The sequence below is a fragment of the Ictalurus punctatus genome, chromosome 29 (genome assembly GCF_001660625.3).
Source record: "Ictalurus punctatus breed USDA103 chromosome 29, Coco_2.0, whole genome shotgun sequence".
Taxonomy (NCBI): Eukaryota; Metazoa; Chordata; class Actinopteri; order Siluriformes; family Ictaluridae; genus Ictalurus; species Ictalurus punctatus.
Window position 1 is genome coordinate 6,735,519 of NC_030444.2, and position 24,668 is coordinate 6,760,186.

General features: G+C 39.1%; 1 protein-coding gene across 5 annotated transcripts in view; it reads right to left on the reverse strand.

The window, feature by feature from the left end:
• LOC108260989 (spectrin beta chain, non-erythrocytic 1) overlaps nucleotides 1–24,668 on the reverse strand; it is a 108,486-nt gene that overhangs the window by 23,178 nt on the left and 60,640 nt on the right. For all 5 annotated transcript variants that reach the window (XM_053677575.1, XM_017461779.3, XM_017461777.3 and 2 more), the window contains 13 exons: nucleotides 18,542–18,715; nucleotides 18,146–18,237; nucleotides 17,813–17,893; nucleotides 17,277–17,392; nucleotides 14,744–14,856; nucleotides 13,913–14,100; nucleotides 11,436–11,553; nucleotides 10,584–10,742; nucleotides 8,866–9,168; nucleotides 8,538–8,691; nucleotides 6,626–7,496; nucleotides 4,922–5,059; nucleotides 714–1,470 (listed from right to left, as the gene is read on the reverse strand). In XM_053677575.1, coding sequence (XP_053533550.1) covers nucleotides 714–1,470; nucleotides 4,922–5,059; nucleotides 6,626–7,496; nucleotides 8,538–8,691; nucleotides 8,866–9,168; nucleotides 10,584–10,742; nucleotides 11,436–11,553; nucleotides 13,913–14,100; nucleotides 14,744–14,856; nucleotides 17,277–17,392; nucleotides 17,813–17,893; nucleotides 18,146–18,237; nucleotides 18,542–18,715 — 3,264 coding nt within the window. The remainder of the gene's footprint in view (nucleotides 1–713; nucleotides 1,471–4,921; nucleotides 5,060–6,625; nucleotides 7,497–8,537; nucleotides 8,692–8,865; nucleotides 9,169–10,583; nucleotides 10,743–11,435; nucleotides 11,554–13,912; nucleotides 14,101–14,743; nucleotides 14,857–17,276; nucleotides 17,393–17,812; nucleotides 17,894–18,145; nucleotides 18,238–18,541; nucleotides 18,716–24,668) is intronic.

A 24,668-nucleotide genomic window follows, 5' to 3' on the forward strand; every position in this document is an offset into this window, starting at 1 on the left:
AAACCTTTAAAATTCCAAGAATCCAAGTATTTAAATTGGTGTTTGGGTCAAATTTGTCAATATAGCTTCAAAATCCCTTTTTCCCCTTTACATTATCTGTATAGGAGACTATCTAGTCAGCCAAATCATAAGGCTTAGTCATTAGCTAGTTTATTCTCTATGCCCATACTTCCCAGCTCCAAAGCAGCAGCATTCTCTTTACCCATTTAAACAGCAAGCCGTCAATAGTCAAGAATGAAGTCTTCAAATTTGTGATTACTCAAGTCCAGACTGCAAATTTTACAAACAGTGTCATATTAGACCATCTCCTCAACTAAATCCAGCCATACAAGCATCCCCTGAATTGCAAACACACTTACTCTGAACGATATCAGTTACTCTCCCCAGGTTTCCTTAGGACCCATGGGAAAGTGTGATAACCGCAAAAACCAATTTCATCTTTTTGCATCACTATATTAACTTACAGCATTACACTTTCAAACAAAACAATCAATGAAATAATACAGTGGCAACAGTGTAATTATTAGATTATTTAGGTAGGAAAATTGCTTGTTTTTTTTCCCCAAAGCAGATTTGCTGAGGTTCAAAGCTGTATATATCCTTGTAACATTGAAATCTGTAGACCGAAGAATTTTATGAGTTCATCATCTATACTATAAATGTTAATGGATTATTTCACCACATCATCAGAGCATTAGTCTTTGTTTCCCCACCTGATTGTTCAAGAAAGCCTCAGCCTGCTTAGTATCCCGGAGGAAGAGCTGGTAGGCATGAGACTGTGACAGGAGTTTCTTCCTGTTCTCCCACATCTTCTGGAGCTCGTTCCAGCCAGTGTCCAGCGCTTGCAGCCTCTGACTCAGGAACATGTACTGGGCATCTGTCTGGCCCTGGGTCACTGTCTTGCCCATGTCACGCATTTTCTGGTAGTCCTCCTTGTAGTTACGGATCTCATTCTTGATTCCCTCATGCTGTGCCAAAAGCTTTTCGGCCTCAGCCAGAGTGTTGGGCATGTCCTCAGAAGCCACAGCGGTCTGTGTGCGTGACAGCCACACCTGGAAGTCATCCAGCTCCCTGAGGAACTGCTGGAGCTTGCTGGCCTCACCCAGGGACTCTTCACGAGCGCACATGGTTCCCTTCATCTCCTCCCACACATCTTTGATCTCACCCAAATGACCCTTGATGCCAGGAGCCTGGTCTGGATGCTCTTCGGCCAATCGGTCAGCCTCCTTCCCCAGGTCACCCAGTTTGTCTTCTATAGCAACTAGATCTCGTTCCATGCCAGTCAGCTTGCGCTGAAGTGCCATGACACCAGCCAGATCGTTGCCCAGATCCTGGGTGGACTCGATCACCTTGGTCTTTTCGCGAATCCAGGATTTGGTCTCATTGCATTCAAGATAGTAATTCTGTACTCCCAGAGTCGAGTTGAGAGCGTCCTTCTTCCGGTCTACGAGGTCACGATACTGGCTCCACCTGGGAAAAAGACAGAAGCCTTTAGTAAAACACAAGCTATATTTAAATTATTAATTAAAATTCTTCTATACTCAAAGTCAGGTTCCTCGCATCTGTTTTTGCATCGAAAATTGTTAAGAAAACCTAAATGAATTGATGCAAATAGGAGGAAAAAAAAATACTTTTTTAAACACTTTGCTACCCCAATGTCTCATGTCTCTCCATGGTCAAATCAAGATTTGCCCAGAACTATATTAAACAGCATGTCAAAATATTATACCATTCCTGTACTATTTTCTATGGTATTATGGCATTTTTGAGGTTGAAACAGGCATTGGCTGAAAACTAGGGATGGGCGATATGGACTTAAAACTAGATCCTAATATCTTCTGGTAATTATTGCGATAATGATATCAGTGATGATATAAATATACTACCATTCACCATTGTTTTTGGCTACAAGTGATAGCTGTGATCCTGAGAGCCTCAGAAATACAAACACTGTTCTAAAATAAAACTGATTTTCTGTAACCAAACCAGTTCCAGAATGTAGAGGTAGCTCCTCGTTTAGTGATAAACTTCTTCTCAGCTTCACGTCCACCTTCCGCCATACTTGTTTTCGCTCTGCACGTCAGCTGCGAACAGGTCACACACCGTCGCACATAGAAATGCGTCATCAACTAGGCTTTGTCGTTATTATCGTGGGAAGACCAATTCTTATTTTGGGGAGAATTTCTACTGGTATATTGCAAACGATATCGCCCATCCCTACTGAAATCCCAGGGCTCTATAGTAACAATTAATTACAAAAATTTAGGAGCACAGTCAAAAATTTAGGAGCACGGTTGAAGTTTAGTTTGTTTTTTTTTGTTTGTTTTTCAGAGATGGTAACGTTAATGTGCCACAATATAACTTACGTTATCCAATGTATTTCTGTTTGCTCTATGTGCCATTTGTGTGTCTATGCCGGTGGTGGGATGGGTTTCTTTTGTCTCCTCCCCCTTCTCTAGGCCCTGCCTACTGCATGCACCTACGCATGAAGTGTACTAAAGCCTCGTCAGTCTCCATCCCGGGGCAGATCATTGCCATTGCTTTGTGTATCGTGAGAAGTGCTTTTCGTATATTGAGTTCGCCTGTGTATGACCTTATGCCTATTTTGACTTTGTTTATGCTCTGCCCTGTTACGATTCGAGTGATACTCTTGCGTATATATGTACATATTCTTTTGTTAATTAACCCACTAAGACTCACCTCTGTAAATAGTGCACGGTTAAGAGTGGTTAGTAGGAAGTCAGTGCCATTTATATTGATTCTCCTTTTCTCCTGGTTTTGGGTTAGCTAGGGAGTGAGGGAAGACTATGTATTTTTGTTTTCTTTTCTTGTAGTTTAGTTAGTTTTCTTTTGGTAAAGTTAGAGGGTATTTTTGTTTATTATTTTGGCCTGGCTGGCTTCTGAAGAGAAAACCACTAGATATATAAAAGGTGTTCCATTTGGAGAATAAAAAACAAAGAAAACGCAATCCTGGTCTCGCCAACCCTTTTCTTTTTTATTTTATTGTATGTTGCGGCCCGACCTAGACCGGGTTGTAACAATAACACACAAGTAGGCATGAGAAAACTTGAGCAAGTCAATTATGACAGAATTTAGGAACATAATGTGAGCCATGACAAATTAATTTACCTTCTGATAAACTAAAATGAATATTTTCAGTTAATTTTACAGGCTGTATGCAAAACACCAACAACCGTTAACCTGTTTACCTTGTAAACAAATACAAAAAACATCAATGTTCAGTCTTTGAAGTCTGCTCCTCTTAAATATACGTAAAGCTACACTATTAGACATTTTCCACTGTCATGGTTCTGGGCTGAAATCAGTTCTCGAACCGCTCTTTGTATATTGTGTATATATCTGAATAAACTCAAATAGGATGTGATTGGGTGAGTTCATTTACCCGTCAGATGCAAAGCGCTTTAGTTCAATGGTGTTCATTAGGGATGCACCGATCAAAACCAAAAACCGATCCAGATACCAATCTTTTTTTTGTTTAAGCTTTAATCAGGAGGTCTGTCAAACAGTTAAATGTAAGCTCTCTGCTCATGGTCACTGTTAATTGAATTAAAATAATAACAATGAGAAATACTTTTAGTTAATTGATAAATAAACAAGCATAAAATTATAAAACAAGCAAAAATTACACTTATTATCCTTGTTTAAAAACAAGCATAAAATATAAAAAATATTTAAACAATAAAGAGTCCTAATTAAAAGTAAACTAATATAAGCATGATCCATATTAGGAAAAAAAAGGGTAATAGCCTTCTAAGGAGTTAGCGACTACGCTTAAAGACAAATTGATATTAAATGCAACCCATAGTAATTAAACATCATTTAATTTCTCATTTTATTTTTTATTTTATGAAGTCATTTCTATTTTTTTTATATTAATTGATTTACTTATAACTAAGCACATTTTCTGTCTTAACATTTTATTAGTTTTTTGTTTGTTTGTTTATCAGTTGTTCCTTTTAGATCTGTTCCCCCAGTACAGTGTTGCCATGTCTGCTGATAATGTTGCGTTTTTTGGGGGATTAAAACAAAACATGGAAACTGGAGTTGACTTTTCTAGTGATATCTGGCAACCCTGAGTTTAAATGAAGTGAATGCGCTGTGCGTGTGAGCCGGAACGAGTTGGTGAAGAGAGTGAAGGAGAGCGGCAGTGTGCTATATCTTTACAGACTGAACAGTTACTGCTCTTGATGATGATTGGTGAGGAATTATTTAATAAAGAAGTTTGAATTAAAACCCGCCTTGTAGTGTTAACACTGTTATTAATTTACTGCTGTCTCTACACCAGCAGGTCATAGGTGCAGGTCATTTTGGGGGATCAATAAAAGATGGCAGTTTGTGAGATTGGGAAGTTGAGAGAAGCAGATGATGTACAGAGTTACTCGTCATCATAATGGCTTCTTTGCAGTATTTACACACTTGTTCAGTTGACTGAGGTGATGAAAAGCATTGTGAAAGTAACTGTTGCACAGTGTAGGTGCATTTTGGAGTTTTAGTTTTTATTCTGATTGTATTATACAACTATGAACAGGTCACTCGCACCGGTGCTCCTAAATTTTTTTTCCACAGTCGCACAAAGTACTTTTCAGTCGCAAATGCGAGTGAAATGGTCGCACTGTAGAGCCCTGAATCCCCAAATTAGTTTTAGCTAACTAGTAGTGATATACTATTTTAACATTCTCTTTAACATTGAATACTGTTTGGAACATAGACCAGTACTGTCCTTGGTTGGTGTGCTTTGAATTTCCGTATTTTTCAGATTGAAAACTACATTAACATAGCATGTAATCTCTCTAGAATATCTGCAGTTGTAACGCTATTACCTTTTAAATATTCATGGTCTATAGGTAATAACTGGGTCCATTTGTCCCTGGAGCTCAGAATGAGCATGAAAGGGCTTTACCTGGTATTGAGCTTGTCCTGCTGGGTTTTGATCTCTTTCTCACTTGGGTGCCCACTGTGAATAAGCTGGCGGGCGATCTGGTTCACCACGGCCACCCGAGAAGCCTGGCTGTTAATCTCTGGCTCCAGACTCTCAAATCTGGCACACAGGAAGTAAAAATGTCTAAATCAAGCACAATACAGTGCATCCGAAAAGTATTCACAGCGCTTGACTTTTTCCACATTTTGTTATGTTACAGCCTTATTCCAAAATGGATTAAATTCTTTATTTTCTTCAAAATTCTACAAACAATACCCCATAATGACAACATGGAAGAAGTTTGTTTGAAATCTTTGCAAATTTATTTTTAAAAACCCCACACATTTACATAAGTATTCACAGCCTTTGCCATGACATTTAAAATTAAGCTCAGGTGCATCCTGTTTCCACTGATCATCCTTGAGATGTTTATACAACTTGATTGGAGTCACCTGTGGTAAATTCAGTTGATTGGACATGATTTGGAAAGGCATACGCGTGTCTATATAAGGTTATTTATTTGTTATTTATCACAGTTAACAATGCATGTCAGAGCATAAACCAAGCCATGAAGTCCAAGGAATTGTCTGGAGACCTCCGAGACAGGATTGTATCGAGGCACAGATCTGGGAAGGGTACAGAAACATTCCTCAGCATTGAAGGTCCCAATGAGCACAGTGGCCTCCATCATCAGCTCTTCCTAGAGCTGGCCGCCCGGCCAAACTAAGCGATAGGGGGAGAAGGGCCTTAGTAGGGGAGGTGACCAAAAACCCGATGGTCACTCTGACACAGCTCCAGCGTGTCTCTGTGGAGAGAAGAGAACCTTCCAAAAGAACAACCATCTCTGCAGAACTCCATCAGTCAGGCCTGAATGGTAGAGTGGCCAGACGGAAGCCACTCCTCAGTCAAAGGCACATGACAGCCTGCCTGGAGTTTGCCAAAAGGCACCTGAAGGACTCTCAGACCAAAGATTGAACTCTTTGGCCTGAATGGCAAGCATCATGTCTGGAGGAAACCAGGCACCACTCATCACCTGGCCAATACCATCCCTACAGTGAAGCATGGTGGTGGCAGCATCATGCTGTGGGGGTGTTTTTCAGTCGCAGGAACTGGGAGACTAGTCAGGATCGAGGGAAAGATGAATGTAGCAATATACAGAAACATCCTTGAAGAAAACCTGCTCCAGAGCGCTCTGGACCTCAGACTGGGGCGAAGGTTCATTTTCCAAGAGGACAACGACCCTAAGCACACAGCCAAGATAACGAAGGAGTGGCTACAGGACAACTCTTAATGTCCTTGAGTGGCCCAGCCACTGTCTCTCTGGAGAGATCTGAAAATGGCTGAGCACCGATGCTCCCCATCCATCCTGATGGAGCTTGAGTGGTCCTGCAAAGAAGAATGGGAGAAACTGCCCAAAAATAGGTGTGCCAAGCTTGTAGCATCATTCTCAAAAAGACTTGAGGTTGTAATTGGTGCCAAAGGTGCTTCAAAAAAAGTAGTAGTTACTTATAGCTGCAATAGGCAAAATTAATTATAAGCCATGTATTTAATTAGTAAACAAGAAAATACATTAAACTTGTATTTTCTTCTTAAATCGTCATTCTTCTTGGTCCTAAAAATTCCTCTGCTCTACAGAAAGAATGCAATCTACATGATGCACACAATTACAAATAAAAACATGCTTACCTGTGTTGAATCACCTCCAAATCCTCCAGTTTCTCTGGGATCTCCATTCCGTTAAGCCACTGCTCCTTTTCATCGATCCACAGCTCACAGGCATCAGCCTCACTCAGCATCTTGTACAATGCCAGTGCGTCCTGCAGTGCCTGCTTTCTCAGCCTGGTCAGTTCAACCACCTCCTTATATCGTTCCTCGATACCCGTTAGACGGCCACATGCATCTGCGGAGTGTGCCTGTTCTTCAGGTAACGTTTTGGCCTGCTCATGAAGGGCATCCAGCACTGGTCTGTAGCTGGAAATCTCTTCAGCCACATCTTTGTGCTTCTTAACCAATGCCTGCGCTGAGAACTCGTCATGACCCACATCAGTGCTGGACACGATGCGCAATGCATCCAACATCCAGGCATCCATGTCATCAGCGTCAGCCTGGAACTGGTGTACAGCGCAGGCCTGCTGCAGACGGACCTTGCGGGCTGCTGACAGCTGCTCCAGTGCTACCCACTGCTCTTGTACATCTGAAATACGCTGACTGATCTTGTCGGCACCAAAGTGGCCAGCGGCTACCAGCTCCTCACCCTGGTGCACAGTCTGCTGGAGGTGTCCGGCACGCCCACTCTTCTCATCTTCAAAGGCCTTGTGCTTGCTGACAAGGCGCAGTGCCCCTGTCAGGTCCTTGCCATAGTCATCTGATGACAGAATCTGTTCCTTCTCACGAATCCAGCCTTCCTCCTCAGCCATCTCCCAGAAGAATTTCCAGAGGCGACGTGACTCTTCCAGACGTGCATGCCGCTCTGCTGCTAGCTGTGTCAGCTCCTGGTAGCAGAACTCCATGTGGGCCACGCGGTCACGGATCACTTGTGGGTCACAGGGCTTATAGCCTGCACAGAAATGCAAAAAACTATGTTGTTATTTCACTTCAGTTTCTCCAAATCTTTAACTTTATACTTGTACAAGATGTGTTGCCTTTCAAGTCTGGTTCTTCTCAAGGATTCTCCTTCATGTCATCTCAGGGAGTCTTTTAATAAATCTATCAATAAAATACATGCTTTAAGCAAAAAAAAAAAAAAAAAAAAAAAAAAAAAAAAAAAAAAAAAAAACAACCCTTCTCCCACCCACTTGATTGCTATTGGCACACAAGACAGAGGCTTATGACTTCACAGGTCAAAGTTCACCTACTGTAGATAAAGTTGACACAAAGTGAAAGTGACTACTACTAGAGCCATCTTTTACATCCCACATCCTTTTCCCTTCAGTGATTTGGCTTAACTGCTGGGTGAATTTGATCAGGTTCGGACTGACCACTGCTTGAGCTGAAAAAGCAGGACAGAATAGTTTTCAGGTGTCTCCCATCTAGTAACAGCAAGGGGTCAAAAATCACCATTGTAGCTGTTCAACACTGGAGTGAGCTGAAGAGCTTAAAAAATCAGCAAAATAATGAACAGAAGCAAAGCGAGTTTATAGTTGCTCAATGTTTTCTTTGGAATTATTCTATAACATACACACTGTGGACAAAAACACTACCAAGCAGCTGGACATCAAGCTAATTTTACAAGTTCAATCAGTGAAACGTCAATCATTTCTTGATCTGAAATCAGGTGTGTAACAAATACCTGCACCAACGTTTCATTGTTCATGATGCAGTATGCGAGTGGGTAACAGTGGAGGGCAGACTTTTTAATGAGTCTTTATTTATCACATATTCATATGCACAGTGAAATTATTTTCTTCACATACATAGCATGTCAGGAAGCTGGGGTCAGCCATGATACAGCACCCCTGGAGCAGAGAGGGTTAAGGGCCTTGCTCAAGGGTCCAACAGTGGCAGCTTGGCAGTTCTGGGGCCTGAATCCACGACCTTCTGATCAGCAACCCAGAGCCTTAACCCCTTCCCCTGCTTCAAACCATTCGTTCTTACTCACCTTCAGAGTCATCAGCAAACTTCTGCGCGTTGGTATTGACTGATTTGACACGGTCAGCCTGTATGGCAATGTCTGCCTCCACTAGAGTGTGTTTTTGCAGCAGGTCCTCTACACCAAGCAGATGTTTTCCATAGTCCTGAGACAACAGCAACATCTGCAGAGACACAGGATACACACTCCCAAGTCAAATCTAAAGGAGTACAATTCACTTCATCCAATTGGGTTTGTGAATATATTGTGGTTAGTTTTTTTAAAGAACCATTTCATGTCCATTCATTTTACTGAATATACTACATTTGCAAACCATCACAAAATGCTAAAATCAGACCTTCATCTCATCCATCCAGTCCATGATGTAGAGCATCTCCTGGAAGACTCTCTGCAGGCCCAGGTTGAGTTCCAGTCTTTGGCGTCGAGCTTTCAGGAGCTCCAGGAGGTACTCCCACAGCCGCAGAACGTTGTCTTTGCGGACTGTGATGCGCTTGATGTCATGGTAGTTCTCCGCCTCCAGCTCTGAGGCTACAGCCACAACCACCTGCACACGCTCCTCGTATGCAGCAATGTCCGTCTCGATGGCTTCGTGCTTCTTAGTGGCCGCCTCCACGGCTTGCAGATCAAAACCAAAGTTGTCCTAAATAGGACATGCAACAAGACTGAATTATAACATTTGTGCATAAAAATATTTTTTTTTAGTTTAAGAAGTTTGTATTTAATTGTCATAAGGAATTTTTTATGCATTTTATATCATCCAAAACTGCACACAAAAACATACTATACAACAATCTGTAGTTTGAAAGACAGTAGTACTGCAGTTGGCCACAAGGGCTTGCCAAAAGCTAAAAAATATTAAAACACAAGATCGACTAATACTGCACGATTGTGGCCAAAATGATCATCACGATTATTTTCAACAATATTGAGATCACGATTATTCACTGATTTTAGGGACAAAATATTTTTATTGCACTTTCACATTTAAACAGACCACTGCTTTCACATCCATGTTGTGCTACATTCCTGCTAATGTACAAATCTTGGCATTAAATTAGACTGGACCTTAAAGTGCATCATCTCGTAGCTAAAATATCAATAAAATTGTACCCAAAATATAGGATAAGTAAAAATAAAAATGCCATCAACCAAATATAATATATAACTAAATGAAAACAATTCAGGCGTATGCAGAAAAGGTAATAACAGAGTTTACAGAAGGAGAGACGCAGCGGTTCCCTCGAAAAAAAACCCAATAGGATTTTCCCAAAGACTTTTGGATTATTGCAAAAAAATAAGGTCTGTGTTCAACATAAGTTCACAATACTAACACGTTTTGTCCATCATGATAATTTTCACAAATTAACACAACTTTTATGAAGTTTGAAGCCCAAATACAATCTCCAGAAATAAACAGCTAACCGTACGCTATAAACGAACTACACTACAGTCACTCGATTCTTCATCCACTGTTTGTTGGGAATTGTGCACAGCATACCTGAACCAGTTTATCTGCAAAGTTTTTTCCTGTTCGGCATGATGACGTTTAATGTCCCTGACAATGTCTGTAGTCCCATTTAGCAACTTGTTAGCAACTGCCTTTAAAAAAATCATGAGTCGGGTTTTACTGGTGTACTTTATGTCATAGAATAAAATGTGGAAATATTTGGAGCTTGTGTTCACCACCTTATTTCAAGATTTTAACCAAAATCCCATTCTAAAAACCACTGACTTTGTGACGATGGAACCGGAAGGGCTAAAATGCTAACTTGTTTCCGGGTTTCGGCGTGCGAAATGACATCATCCCTGCGCCACTCGATAGTGATTGGCTGTAAGTTTAGGAAGCACTTGATTTGATAAGCAGCAGAGTTTTCTATGAGCTTTAAACATCAATATCGCAGTCGTTCATGTTCATGTAATCGTGCGTATTCATAATCGTAATCGAGATCAATATTCAATTAATTGTGCAGCCCTAAGATCAAGTGAGACGTTCCATATGATACATGTGAACTAACAAGGCCAGATTGATCGGTGTGACTTGTGTACATGACACACCTGTGAGACGAGTCTCTGGTTCTCACTTAGCCAGGTCTCCCTCATAGCTGCCTTGCGGTCGAATCGGCGGGCTAGCTGCTCCAACTTCTCCTGACGAATCAGCTCCGTCCTCAGAGCCAGTTCCCTCTCATGCTCTGCCTTCTCCAGCCTCTCCCATCCCTACATACACAAAGCAACTATCAGTCAAGTCAAAATAAGTGTCCTTGATTAGCACTGCAAACAGCAATATGTGCATCTTCAAATATTCTATCGAACAGTGTTAAATATTTGAGTATTCTCTAAGAATAAGAAATCATGAGTAGAATATAAATACTATAAACATCTTATAAAAGGATGTTTCGAAGTACGTAACCAACATTTATCTCAAGTCAAATCTGAAAGGGATCCAAGGATTTGTACAGTTCAATTCAATTTTTACTTGTACAACAATTTGAACAAGATATTGTATAGAGCAGCTTTATAACTGTATACTATAAAGTCAAACATTACTGAGATCAAGATGTTCAGGATTCTCAGGATGAGGATGAATAAAAGACCTGGGATATACACAGGACAATCTTTATGATTACAGCAACAGATAAAAGTCTACACTCTTGACTCAATACACAAATTCAGTCAAAGTTTTACTAAAATTTAGACTTTCAGAAATTTTATGTCGTCACTCAAAACTGCTTTTTACTAGTTAACAAATATAACTGCAGGTTGATGAATCCAGGTTAAAGTATCAATTAAATAAGCAAAATTATTATTACTACCTTTTTTCTATCAAGTTTATTCAATCAAATCAACTGTTATTTGAATCACTAGTATAGATGAGATATTTTCCAGCCAAGCATTATGGAAAAATGATACCTTGTTGATGTCTGATATGAGTTTTCCCTCTCGAGGTATGTAGACTTTCTGATTGTTGGCTCGCATTTTGCTCTGAATGGTGAACAGCAGGACCTCCAGGTTGCCTTTTTCTGTAAACCTTCATAAAGAAAACAAATCAATAATTTGCCTATTGTTTATGACTTTGGATGTTTTCACATATAGTTTATTTTAGATAAACCATACTCATTCCTGTTAGAGTGGACCTGAAAGGGAACAAAGTGCACATGACCTTGGTGCTTTTGGTGTTCACAATACAAGTGGACTCAAAAGGGGAACTTTTAGCACTGATATCTCAGACAACGTCTTGTTCACACTACGGCTGAACGATTATGGGCAAAATGATAATCCCGATTATTTTGATCAATATTGAGATCTCGATTATTTATCCCGATTATTAATTGATTTTAGTGACAACATATTTTTATTGTACTTTCACATTTAAGTTTTCTCATGCCACAATATAACACATAAGCAGGCATGACAAAACGATCTGGTCAATTATGACAGAATTTAGGAACATAGTGTGAGCCATGACAAATTAATTTAGCTTCTGATACACTAAATTGAACATTTTCAGTTAATTTTACAGACTGTATGCAAAAAACAACTGTTAACCTGTTCCACCTTGTAAACAAATACAATAAACATCAAGGTTCAGTGTTTGAAGTCTGCTCCTCTTAAATATATTTAAAGCTACACTATTAGACATTTTACACGGTCATGGTTCTGGGCTGGAGTCAGTTCTCGAACCGCTCTGTGTATATTGTGTAGATATCTGAATAATCTCATATAAGATGTGATTGGGTGAGTTCATTTACCCATCAGATGCAAAGCGCTTTAGTTTAATGGTGTTCATTACTGATACGCCGACAAGGATTTTTACAGCCGATACCAAACTTTTTTTGGTTTAAATTTTAATCAGGAGGTCTGTCAAAAACAGTTAAATGTAAGCTCTCTGCTCATGGTCACTGTTAATTGAGTTAAAATAATAGCAATGAGATTGTTGGTTAATTGACAAATAAACATGCATAAAGGATTTATTTTTAAAAATCTTAAAAACAATACAGAGTCCTAATTAAAAGTAGACTAACACAAAAATGATCCATATTAGGAAAAAGGCTAATAGCTTTCTAAGGAAAGAGCTTACTAAGCTTAAAGTCAAATTGATATTAAATGCAGCCCATAGTAATTAAACATTATTTCATTTCTCATTTTATTTATACTTAATGAAGTTATTATAATATCTATATTTTATATTAAATGATTTATTTATAACTAAGCACATTTTCTGTCTTTACATTTTAGTAGTTTTATTTTTGTTTGTTTATCAGTTTTACATGGGTTCATCCAGTACAGTGTTCATGTCTACTGATAATATTGTGTTTTGGGGAGGATTCAATTAAAACATGGAAACTGGAGTTGACTTTTCTAGTGATATCTGGCAACCGTTTCTGGGTTTTGGCATTACAAAACGACGTCATCCCTGATTGGCTGTAAGTGTAGGAAGCGCTTGATTTGATCTGCAGTGGAGTTTTCTATTAGCGGAGGACGAACTTTAAACATTAATATCGCATATCGATCATGTTCATTTAATCGTGGGCAGTCAAAATCGTAATCGTGATCAATATACGATTAATTGTAAAGCCCTAGTTCACACCACAACTTATTTACCATAATTTATTAATGAACATGTGTAACACTGAATTGTGCCATTGAAAATAGTTGTCTCTGATGCTACAGTATCATTTGGCTGAAAAACATGCTGAACCATCAAAATCAACACATGCTTCATGCCATGTAATACTGGCTGATGGTGAGTGCTTGGGGTAGATAAATTACATGCATACACTACATATATTACACACACACACACACACACACACACACACACACACACACACACACACACACACACACACACACACACACACAGTGTACCAAGGAATTATACGGTAACTATTGTTCCTGACTCAGACACAATACTATTATTATTGCTTCCTAACAACTAAAGTTCTATAGCATAATTGCTAGTGCCACAGTGTCTCTATTAATTAATCTCTTTACATTGCTACCCAACATTGATGAGCCACTCGAGTTGATTTTCTGTTAGCTGTGAGAAAACTTGGAGCTATAGCTGTACAGCAAAGTATCTATAAAGCAAAATGTGAATCGGCCTGAGACTTTTTTTCACAATGCACAAATCAAGTGGAGCAGAAAATGAACCACAAAGGAATCACCTCTGAGACTCAGACCACCTCTGATACTTGGAACACTGAAATGGACCAAGTGTGAAAACACCCTTCGAACTTAAATACTGGTCTGTGCTTTTCACATCTTTTACAATAGTTATATTAGGAACAGGGGACCTTAGAATATGGAACAATATCATATTAAAGACAAATAGTATTGCTCAGATATAAGGTACAAAAATAAAATGTTCTCCAATTGAAACTCACTTAGGAGGTTTCTCCACTGTTCGGTAGGTGTTAAAGGCCTGAAGCTGCTGCTGCACTCCAACCAGAGAGTTGGCAAACTTGCGATTATTGAGGATAATGATGGTCTGTTCAATCCACTCCAGCAGGTCAGAGGCCAGAGATTCGTACTTCTCAATCATCTTCTCAGTTTCAATAGCATTGTCTAGCACCTATGCACAAGGAACATGGTAAGAAAGTATACAATAACTTTTTTTTGTTTGTTTTTTTGCAAAAATAAGTTAATGCCAAAGAAAGGTTAAAAATGCAGCCTGGGAAACCTGTAATCAGAGAAGTGTTTAGTTAGCTTATCATTCAAACTGTGGGAACATTGTCTTTACAAGTGTGTGCATCAAATTTGCCAGAACATTGGCATAATTTTAATAATGATATATTAATAATAATAAGCATGATAAAAAAAGATTCCATTCTGTGCACGTCTTACAATTTCATGACCTTGATTTGGTGTCTTGTTACATCATGAAGTTGTGCACACAAAGTCACTGTCGGAGCTCGATATAAAAAAAAATAAATAAATTGCAAATGAATAGGATGTACTGGACAAAGTGCTATTAACTGCTGAATACTGGGGAAGGAAGCCATGCTGTTAAATTAAACCAAACTTGCAATGACTAATGTGATTATTAGTAAGACAGAAATATACTAAAATCCTATTAGATGTTTATTTCAGTACTTGCCCTCTTCTCAGTCATATCACTGTATATGATTATTTTTTAAATTGCCTCTGTATACAGTCCATAGTGAACTGGGATAGAGACCACCATCTTTATATACAGTGATCCTGGAGTGTCTCACCTTTCCAATACGTTTGCCTTCCACTTTCAGTGCCTTCATCTTGGAGAAGTAATGATAGTAAGTGACAACATAGGTGATGATTGATTTTTCATCAGGATGGTCAACGCTGATATCTGCATTAGACAGAAATACACGTGTCATACACATGCATTTCAAAGCATCAGTGTCCCCAAATTCCAAACATCAGTAAAACTTTCAGGCGAAACAGAAGGGCATGGCTTCCTTATTTCTCCCATAGACACAATAAAGGGAAATGCTCAGAAGTGTCCTGTCTGAAGTGGGCGGAACATGTTCTGATGCTTTCTTACGCTCCTGACCTTTGTTCTCTGCAGGTTACTATAGTCTTCAGCTGAGTTCCCAATGGGATATGACTCTCATTGCTGACTCCATAACATAATAATCAAGGTTCCACCATAAAACTTGCTAATCCATCCTCTCTGTAATAGCTAGAGGCATGTTTAATAGTGTCAGATTCAGTGGTGTCTACATTCTATCTAGTACACAGAAAAACAGACGTTTACCCAAAAAACCCTAGTGTTTATCTGTGGAAGGGACAGCTCTATGTTAACATCATAAATAATAAAACCTGTCTATTCATACATCCAGGGTTCGCAAAGATACTTCATAATGAAATTCGCACAATTTATTTGCTTTCGAGGACTATACAAGAGATGTCATTCAAACATATTCTCCAATTCTTCTTTATAAATTCTAAAAAAGTATTATTATAATTAATTATTATTATAATAAAAACAACCAGATTTTTCAAGTACTGGTCAATCTCTTCGACGGAAAGTAGCCCCAAAGGTTTGCCCAAAAAGTCGCTAGATTTGTCACTAGGTGCTTTTTTGAAAGAAAAAAAAGAAAAGAAAAAAAGTCACTAAAAGTGTCTGAAAAGTGGATGGAGCTGTCTCTGTCAAAATGAGAGTGAGTATAATGAGGGGCTGTAGCAGAGATTCATATTTTAAGTGAAAGGATTGTATGCATTATTCAGTGATTTTGTATTTATTCTGACCTTTATTTTGATTTTGAACTTGTACATTTCAAGCACCTTTTAAGCACCACTAGACAAAATGTGGCTATTTTCAAGGTTTTACAGAAATTAAATTTCAAAAAGCCAAATTCAAGCACTTCAAGCACCTTGTACGAACCCTGTACGTCATGTTTTTTAAAAAGTACATTACACATTTTTGCATACAGTTAGCCTATTTTACTTTCCTCCACTAAAACCCAGCGATACTTTATTTGGTAGCTGATCATGATACTGTCAAGTATACAACCAAAAGTATCCTGGTTCTGACAGTGTAATTTTGGATAGAGTGTAGAGGTTAAGTATTTTTCCTCAGATGTGAGTCAAGCAAAAATAAAACTGTAATTAATAATAAGCAGAGCATCCAATTTGTTTTAGCAGCAAACAATTCCACAGTGCCACCTTCATGCTTTCTATTACCTCACAACACTGAGGCTTGTTAGTTTAGAGGTCAGAGTTCACAGAGATAAAGTTGACAATAAGCAAAAGCAATGACTAACAGAAACAAATGCGTCTTTCACTTCCCGAATCTTTTCCCTTTCAGTGAATTACTTTTTCTGCTGGGTGAATTATTTGTGTTTAGTCTGACCACAACTTTAGCTGAAAAATCCAAAAAGCATAGTTTTCAGAATGCTCACATATTACTATGGCTAAACTGTAAATTTTGGCACCCCTGTTAATTGTTTTAACACTTGGATTCTGAAACACCATCTAGAGCTTCTACACCCTCAGATATAAAAGGTGCCAAACTGTACTTTTCTCATTATGGGGTTGTGCAATAAAGGTTTTGTATGTTTTGTATGTATCTTTTAGCTGGGACGGTGCATGTGATATACCTTTAATTAGCTTTTACAGTAAAGCTTTAAAAGTACCATCAGTGGTTCTTCTATGCACCTTAAAATATTTCCAGGTGACAGATACAGTAAATACAAAATGTACAAGAAAAGTACCTTAATGGCACGAAACCAGAGACAAGTAAAATTACTGTGTGATGTGATAACTATTTCTGAGAGTTTAAAGAACATGTTATAGTATAACACACACGACCAATAACACTGAGAGGTGAAGCTAACATGTAAAAAAGGTAAATCTTAAAAACAACAAAAAACGTTTCCTATTGCGATGTCCTGATTTTGTGTTAGTGGAGTCTATTTTTTGCCTTCTGCTCCTCAGCTGCAAGGCTATAACAGCATTGTCCTACTTGCAGATATAGGGCACCATGGGGCCTCAAACGGTAGGTTACAGGCATAACTGACTAATGAGGAACAATGAATTACACCAGATGGCATTAATATTAAAAAACAACCTCCATCTATGAAGCAAGCTCATTTCTAAGCACTGAAATATTAAACACACTCTGTACTCTGATACTGCTAATGCTATCAGTTCACATGCTGCGGTCACCTGATTACCAAATAATAAGGCAATGTTAGGTTCAGCCCTTTTAATAGTGAAAACAAGACCGAAAGTGATGTGTAACTTCAACTGCTTGCAGAGACGCACCTTCAGGGTCCAGTAGCTTTGTGAGGCCCAAGTGCTGTTCAGCCAGGTTAAAGGCATTCTGCAAATTATAGTGGGCATTGGATTTCTTCAGCTTGTCAAAGTCTATCAAGTCAGGCCTGAGAGAGAGAGAGAGAGAGAGAGAGAGAGAGAGAGAGAGAGAGAGAGAGAGTGAGGAAACATGGAAACAGAAAGTGAGAAGAATGAGAGAGCGAGAGAGAGAAAAGAAAGAAAGAACACAGCAAAATATTTTCAAATAATTTTAAATGCTTACAAATAGTCTATAAGATATAACGTCAAAAGACGTCTTAATAGAGGTAAGTAAGTAAGTAAGTAAGTAAATAAATAAATAAATAAATAAATAAATAAGTGCACCCTCTTATCTGACACTGCAGTTTTGTCACCTTTACTGATGTAACATCTAATGCTTATATTAACACTCACCTGCTTTTTATTACTCCTCACTATGTTATTCTTAAGGAGAGGGAAGAAGAGAAAAATGGGATGTGAAGTGGGGACTAGAGAGAGGATTTATATACCTGTGTTTGTGAATGAGTGCATTGAAAGCCATGCCGTCTCTCCAGCTCGTGGTGAAATTGTGAATGTTGACATTTGGATAACTGTAACACAGCAGAAAGGTCAGAATTCAGAATCAGACACAGGACTGGACTGAGTGTGAATCAGCTCAATCTAGCAAGTCTAGTGATGAACTTTATCAGACTTAAGAAATGTCAGAAGCTCAACAGGCATACATGTCATGATATAAACAACAAGGCTTTAACTGAAATCTTTTTAAAGCCTCCTCTTAAACGAAGCATAAGGCTGATTAACTGCCACCGTGACACTGTGTGTGTGTGTATGTGTGTGTTCACCCTGCGGTCTTCATCTGACACCAGAGAAGCAGAGCGTCCTTGGCAGACTTCTTTTCTTTGCTGTCTTCCGTCTCAACGCTAATGTCCTGAATCTGTCAGACACAATTCCAACCAAGATCTGCTCATGTGCAAGCACCACACACTCTGAAGCTCACACACACCAATCACAACCACTTAGTCCTTTACCCTTCATACCGATTATAATATACTATATGTGACATCTGCCTACTTGTAATCACATTCATAGCTTAAGGCAAAATTGTAAACATTACTTAACATATGGCTTTAATTGGATTATTCTTATATTATTAAATCTTAGCAACACCACATCAACGTGTACATTCACAGCAAAGAAACATGTCAACCAATGGGAAAAAACCACTACAGTTAGCTGACCTGGAAGCGCAGAATGATGGTCCAGATGAGGCCCAGGGTGAGGCGGTGGTTGCCATCAACAATGTCATGCGAGCCCATGTTCTCGAGATGAACGCGCTGTTCTTTGAGGAACTGCAGAGCTTTGTCCACGTTCTCCAGACAGTGAATTCGCATACGACCTTTTGTGGGCTTCGGCTGTGGGGAACACCAATCATTACACCATCATAACTTCAAGATCTACTACAAAACTTTATAATTTTGTAAAAATGAAAACAAAAATTGTTCAGATAAATTGAGAGATAAATTGTACAGTACGAATTCTGCTTTTCTTCCTGTGTCCGCATCAGTGAAGTTAGGTGAAATGAGAGGAGTCTGCTGAATGCAGATGTGCCAACATTGCTAACAAGTAAATCCTAGCAGGCAGAGAGAAAAATCTGAATTTTACCACAGTATGCCACCAGATATCTTTTTAATGTGTGTGCCGATCAACAGTAATAAAAGTCAGGTTAATAATAAGCAGCTCCTCCATTTTTACCTCACAAGATCAAGGCTTGTGAATTCACAGGTCAAGTTTCACCTAGATCAAGTTGGCAAGAAACAAAAGTAACCATATCACACATCTTGTCCTCCAGTGAACTGACTTTTCTGCAAAGAGAATTTACAGTCATGTAAATAAATAAGTACACCCCAGGGAAATTGGTTTCTTTTTTGACATATTTGGACAAGAAGACATTTGATCATTTTTGAAACGGTGCCTATTAATAAAGTTGATGTACTTGAACAAAACCACAAGAAAAAAGAGCTTTTTCATTCATTAATTCAACAGAAATATCAATAAATCTGATATTCCTCTCTGGAAAAAGTAACTACACCCTTGGCCTCAGACACTAATATTGTCCCCTTTAGCAGAAATAACTTCTTGTAGACATTTTGCATAATTCTCCATCAGGCTTGCTAGCATTTTTGTCCACTGTTCCATGCAATATTCTTTCAGTTGCAAGATGTTTAACGGTTTTCTTGCACATACCACCCACTGATTCAACTGTCCAGAGCACATTATTCCAAAAGGCCTGGTGTTTGCCTATATGCTCATTGGCGAACTGTAGTCTCGCAAAGGCTTTTTCCTGGCACACCTCCCATTGTAGAAGCATGCACTTTGACACCAACAGTTGCAAAACTTACTAGCAGGTCCTGTAATTAAATTTTGGGGTTCTTGGAGACTTATTTTTGCATTAGATGGTCTAATCTTGGGCTGAATTTGCTGGGACGGCCAGTTGTTTGTGTCATTTGTAGACGATTTTCCGAACAGTGGAATGATTCATTTCAAATTATCGCTGGCTTGACGGTTAAGGCTCTGGGTTACTGATCGGAAGGTTGGTGGTTCAAGCCCCAGCACTGCCAAGCTGCCACTGTTGGGCCCTTGAGCAAGGCCCTTAACCCTCTCTGCTCCAGGGGTGCAGCATCATGGCTGACCCTGCGCTCTGAACCCAAACTTCCTGATATGCTGGGGTATGCAAAGAAAAGAATTTTACTGTGCTGTAATGTATGTGTGAGCAATAAAGATGCATTATTATAATTTGGAGATCATTTTAAATCCCTTGCCAGACTCATAGGCATCCAGAATGTTTTTTCTGAAGGCCTTACAGAACTCTTTAGATCTTGGCATGATGACACCATATACCTCAATAGCAAAGGGAACACCAGACACTAGATGTGAGAGGAGTATAAATAAGACAGGTTCCACCTGCACTCCCTAAGCAGGTTCTACTCATTGACACCCAATCTTGAACACCTGATTCTAATTTTATGGATTTGAAGGTGTGATAAATGTACTTATTTTTTTCCATGTGACGGGTCTGTGTTTTGTGTTAATTTAAATTGTGAAAATTACTACAAAACATCAATATTGCATGTCATTATAGCGGCTGTGGCTCAGGTGGTACAGCGGGTTGTCCACTAATCGTAGGGTTGGCGGGTCGATTCCTGCCCCACATGACTCCACATGCCGAAGTGTCCTTGGACAAGACACTGAACCCCAAGTTTCTCCCGAGGGCAAGTTAGCGCCTTGCATGGCAGCTCTGCTACCACTAGTGTGTGTGTGTGTGTGCGTGTGTGTGAAAGGGTGAATGAGAACCAGTGTAAAGCGCTTTGGTTAAAAGCACTATATAAGTGCAGACCATTTTTATTTACCATTTGATAGTGTATCAACTGTATTAATAAGCACTGTTTCATAGAGGATCAAATGTTTGCTTGTCCAAATATGTCAAAAAAGCCAACAATTTCCATGGGGTGTACTTATTTTTTCCACAGGACTATATATTTGGGCTTAGTCTGACCGCTGCTTTAGCTTTATATAAATAAATAAATAAATAAATAAATAAATAAATAAATAAATAATAAAATAAGCGGACACTCAAAGTTTTCAGGTGTCTCCCATAACATAGAAGAAAGAAGTAAAAAATCCTAAATCATTTGACTAAACTGGGCTCCAGCTGCTCCAGAAGGAATTCCTCCCACAGAATTTTTGTTGTCTTTTAAAGCTAAATGAAATGGGAATAGATTGGCGCAGGGATAATGTCATTTTGTACCAGAACTCGGAAGTTAGCATCACACTGGTTCCCTCGACAAAAACCAAATAGGATTTTCACATAGGCTTTTAGATTATTGCAAAAAATAAGTTCAGTGATCAACAAAAGTTTACAATACTAACAAGTTTTGTCCATCAAGAAAATTTTCACAAATGAACAACTTTTATGAAGTTTTAAGCATAAATACAATCGGCAGAAATATAAACTACACCACAGTCGAGCGACATCACCACCAAGCTTAAGACAACTTATCCAAACTTGATTTAAAAACATTTTCCATAATACGGATTTACTCTGTGGCTGAATCTTCATCCACATTTTTTAGGAACTGTGCACAGCATACTTGAACCAGTTTATCTGCAAAGTATTTTCCTGTTCGGCGTGATGACGTTTAATGTCCGACAACCTCTGTAGTCCCATTTAACAACCGCCTTTTTCAATAGATGTAAAAGCTTTAAAAATCACGAGTGGGGTTTTACTGGTGTATGTCATAGAATAAAACGTGAAAATATTTTGAACTTGTGTTCATCACAGACCTTATTTCAGGATTTTAACCAAAATCCCATTCAAAAACCCATTGACTTCAGGACGATCGAACCGGAAGGGCTAAAATGCTAACTCGTTTCCGGGTTTTGGCATACAACATGATGTCATCCCTGCACCACCCTATAAAGTCACTGAACCTTTGTTACCAACGTGGTGGGAAAAAGTGTATTCAGTGCTGCTGGTTGAACATCACTATACAATCCCATTCAGCTAGTTTGAGCAGCACATACCAGCTGACTTCTTTTCAGACACTACGGTGGCCTGAGTTGAACATGGAGAAAAATTCTCCTAGCTGCTGTTCTAGACATGGCATGCTCAAATAAAAAATAAACAAAAGGCAGATGCCACAATTGTGTTAAATGCATATTATTGATTACAGGCAAGTGATATGATGATCTTAGATGGGAAACTACTCAAATGTCTCCACGATCTGTTTTTATACAGAGATCACATACATTGTGATATTAAACACATTTTGTCAGTTGCACTGGAAAAAACTCAGACATAGCATCCCAAGTTGCTTTAAGTACCAGACTTTATTCTATTTGCTTGTCCAGCTTGCGTTGTCCCTGACAGACACACAAACAAATCAATAATAACCAAAAGCAGGTAGTTCCTTAGTTAACGCTTCTTCCTAAGACAACATGGAGGAGTTTTATCATTGGTTATATAAAACTGCTGGATTTTATATAATAGTCAAAACAAACAAACAACGCTTGTTTGCAAGACTGGCAGATTGAGGATAAACAACAAATTTCAATATCCAAGAGTGTGCTGAAATCCAGATAACACAGGGAGCACAAATTATTGAAACAGAACTGCAGTCAGAAACAGCACTGAAGTAAATGTTTGATTAAGGCACTCCTTATGAGAAAACAAGCAAGCAGGGAGCGAAATCACTAATGCCATGACAATTTACCTGGTCAAGGATTATAAAATCCATCAAAATGGTCAAAAACGAGTGCATTATATGATTTCTAAATAGATGATCCTTCTTATAACTTACCACATCTCAACTAGTTTTGTAATGCCATTTCTCAGCTGTACACAGAATGCAGATAGAAGTACACAAAAAACCAAAATAATGAAACACAAATAGCTTATTTTTAAAATGGTAAAATAAATAAACAAACAAACAAATAAATAAATAAATAAAGCGCATGCATTCAGTATTTAAAGATATTTAAAGTATCTCACCAAAGTGAGTACACCCCTCACATTTTTGTAAATAATTGATTATATCTTTTCATGTGACAACACTGAAGAAATGACATTTTGCTACAATGTAAAGTAGTGAGTGTACAGCTTGTATAACAGAGTAAACTTGCTGTCCCCTCAAAATAACTCAACACACAGCCATTAATGTCTAAACCGCTGGCAACAAAAGTGAGTACACCCCTAAGTAAAAATGTCCAAATTGGGCCCAATTAGCCATTTTCCCTCCCCGGTGTCATGTGACTTGTTAGTGTTACAAGGTCTCAGGTGTGAATGTGGAGCAGGTGTGTTAAATTTGGTGTCATCGCTCTTACACTCCCTCATACTGGTCACTCGAAGTTCAACATGGCACCTCATGGCAAAGAACTCTCTGAGGATCTGGAAAAAAAAAAAGAATTGTTGCTCTACATAAAGATGGCCGAGGCTATAAGAAGACTGCCAAGACCCTGACACTGAGCTGCAGCATGGTGGCCAAGACCATACAGCAGTTTAACAGGACAGGTTCCACTCAGAATAGGCCTCTCCATGGTCAACCAGAGAACTTGAGTGTACATGCTCAGCATCATATCCAGAGGTTGTCTTTGGGAAATAGCACACTACATCAAATTGGTCTGCATGGCTGTCGTCCCAGAAGGAAGCCTCTTCTAAAGATGATGCACAAGAAAGCCCGCAAACAGTTTGCTGAAGACAATCAGACTAAGGACATGGATTACTGGAACCATGTCCTGTGGTCTGATGAGACCAAGATGAACTTATTTGGTTCAGATGTTGGCAAGTGTGTGTGGCAGCAACCAGGTGAGGAGTACAAAGGCAAGTGTGTCTTGCCTACAGTCAAGCATGCTGGTAGGAGTGTCATGGTCTGGGGCTGCATGAGTGCTGCTGGCACTGGGGAGCTACAGTTCATTGAGAGTACCATGAATGCCAACATGTACTGTGACATACTGAAGCAGAGCATGATCCCCTCCCTTCGGAGACTGGGCCGCAGAGCTGTATTGCAGCATGATAACGACCCCAAACACACCTCCAAGACGACCACTGCCTTGCTAAAGAAGCTGAGGGTGAAGGTGATGAACTGGCCAAGCATGTCTCCAGAACTAAACCCTATTGAGCATCTGTGGGGCATCCTCAAATGGAAGGTGGAGGAGCACAAGGTCTCTAACTTCCACCAGCTCCGTGATGTCGTCATAGAGGAGTGGAAGAGGACTCCAGTGGCAACTTGTGAAGCTCTGGTGAACTCCATGCCCAAGAGGGTTAAGGCGGTGCTGGAAAATAATGGTGGCCACACAAAATATTGACACTTTGGGCCCAATTTGGACATTTTCACTTAGGGGTGTACTCACTTTTGTTGCCAGCGGTTTAGACATTAATGGCTGTGTGTTGAGTTATTTTGAGGGGACAGCAAATTTACACTGTTATACAAGCTGTACACTCACTACTTTACATTGTAGCAAAGTGTCATTTCTTCAGTGTTGTCACATTAAAAGATATAATCAAATATTTACAAAAATGTGAGGGGTGTACTCACTTTTGTGAGATACTCACTCGTCTGTCAAGTCATCCCATGTAATTCTCTTTTATGTACCGAAGGCATCAGTAGAGAAATGTTTACATTTTGTTTTGTTTTGGAAGTGCAGTTTATTAAAATTTGTTTAAAAGGGTACAATGGCCTAAGGTGTCTTATTTTTCTTGGAAGTTATATTTGCTTGTAGAGGTAAATTTTCATCAACAGGGAAATTAGTTTGGTTGGTCTGTTCAGAAACTTGGAAAATAGTCATAAAAACTAATATTAAAAATTACGA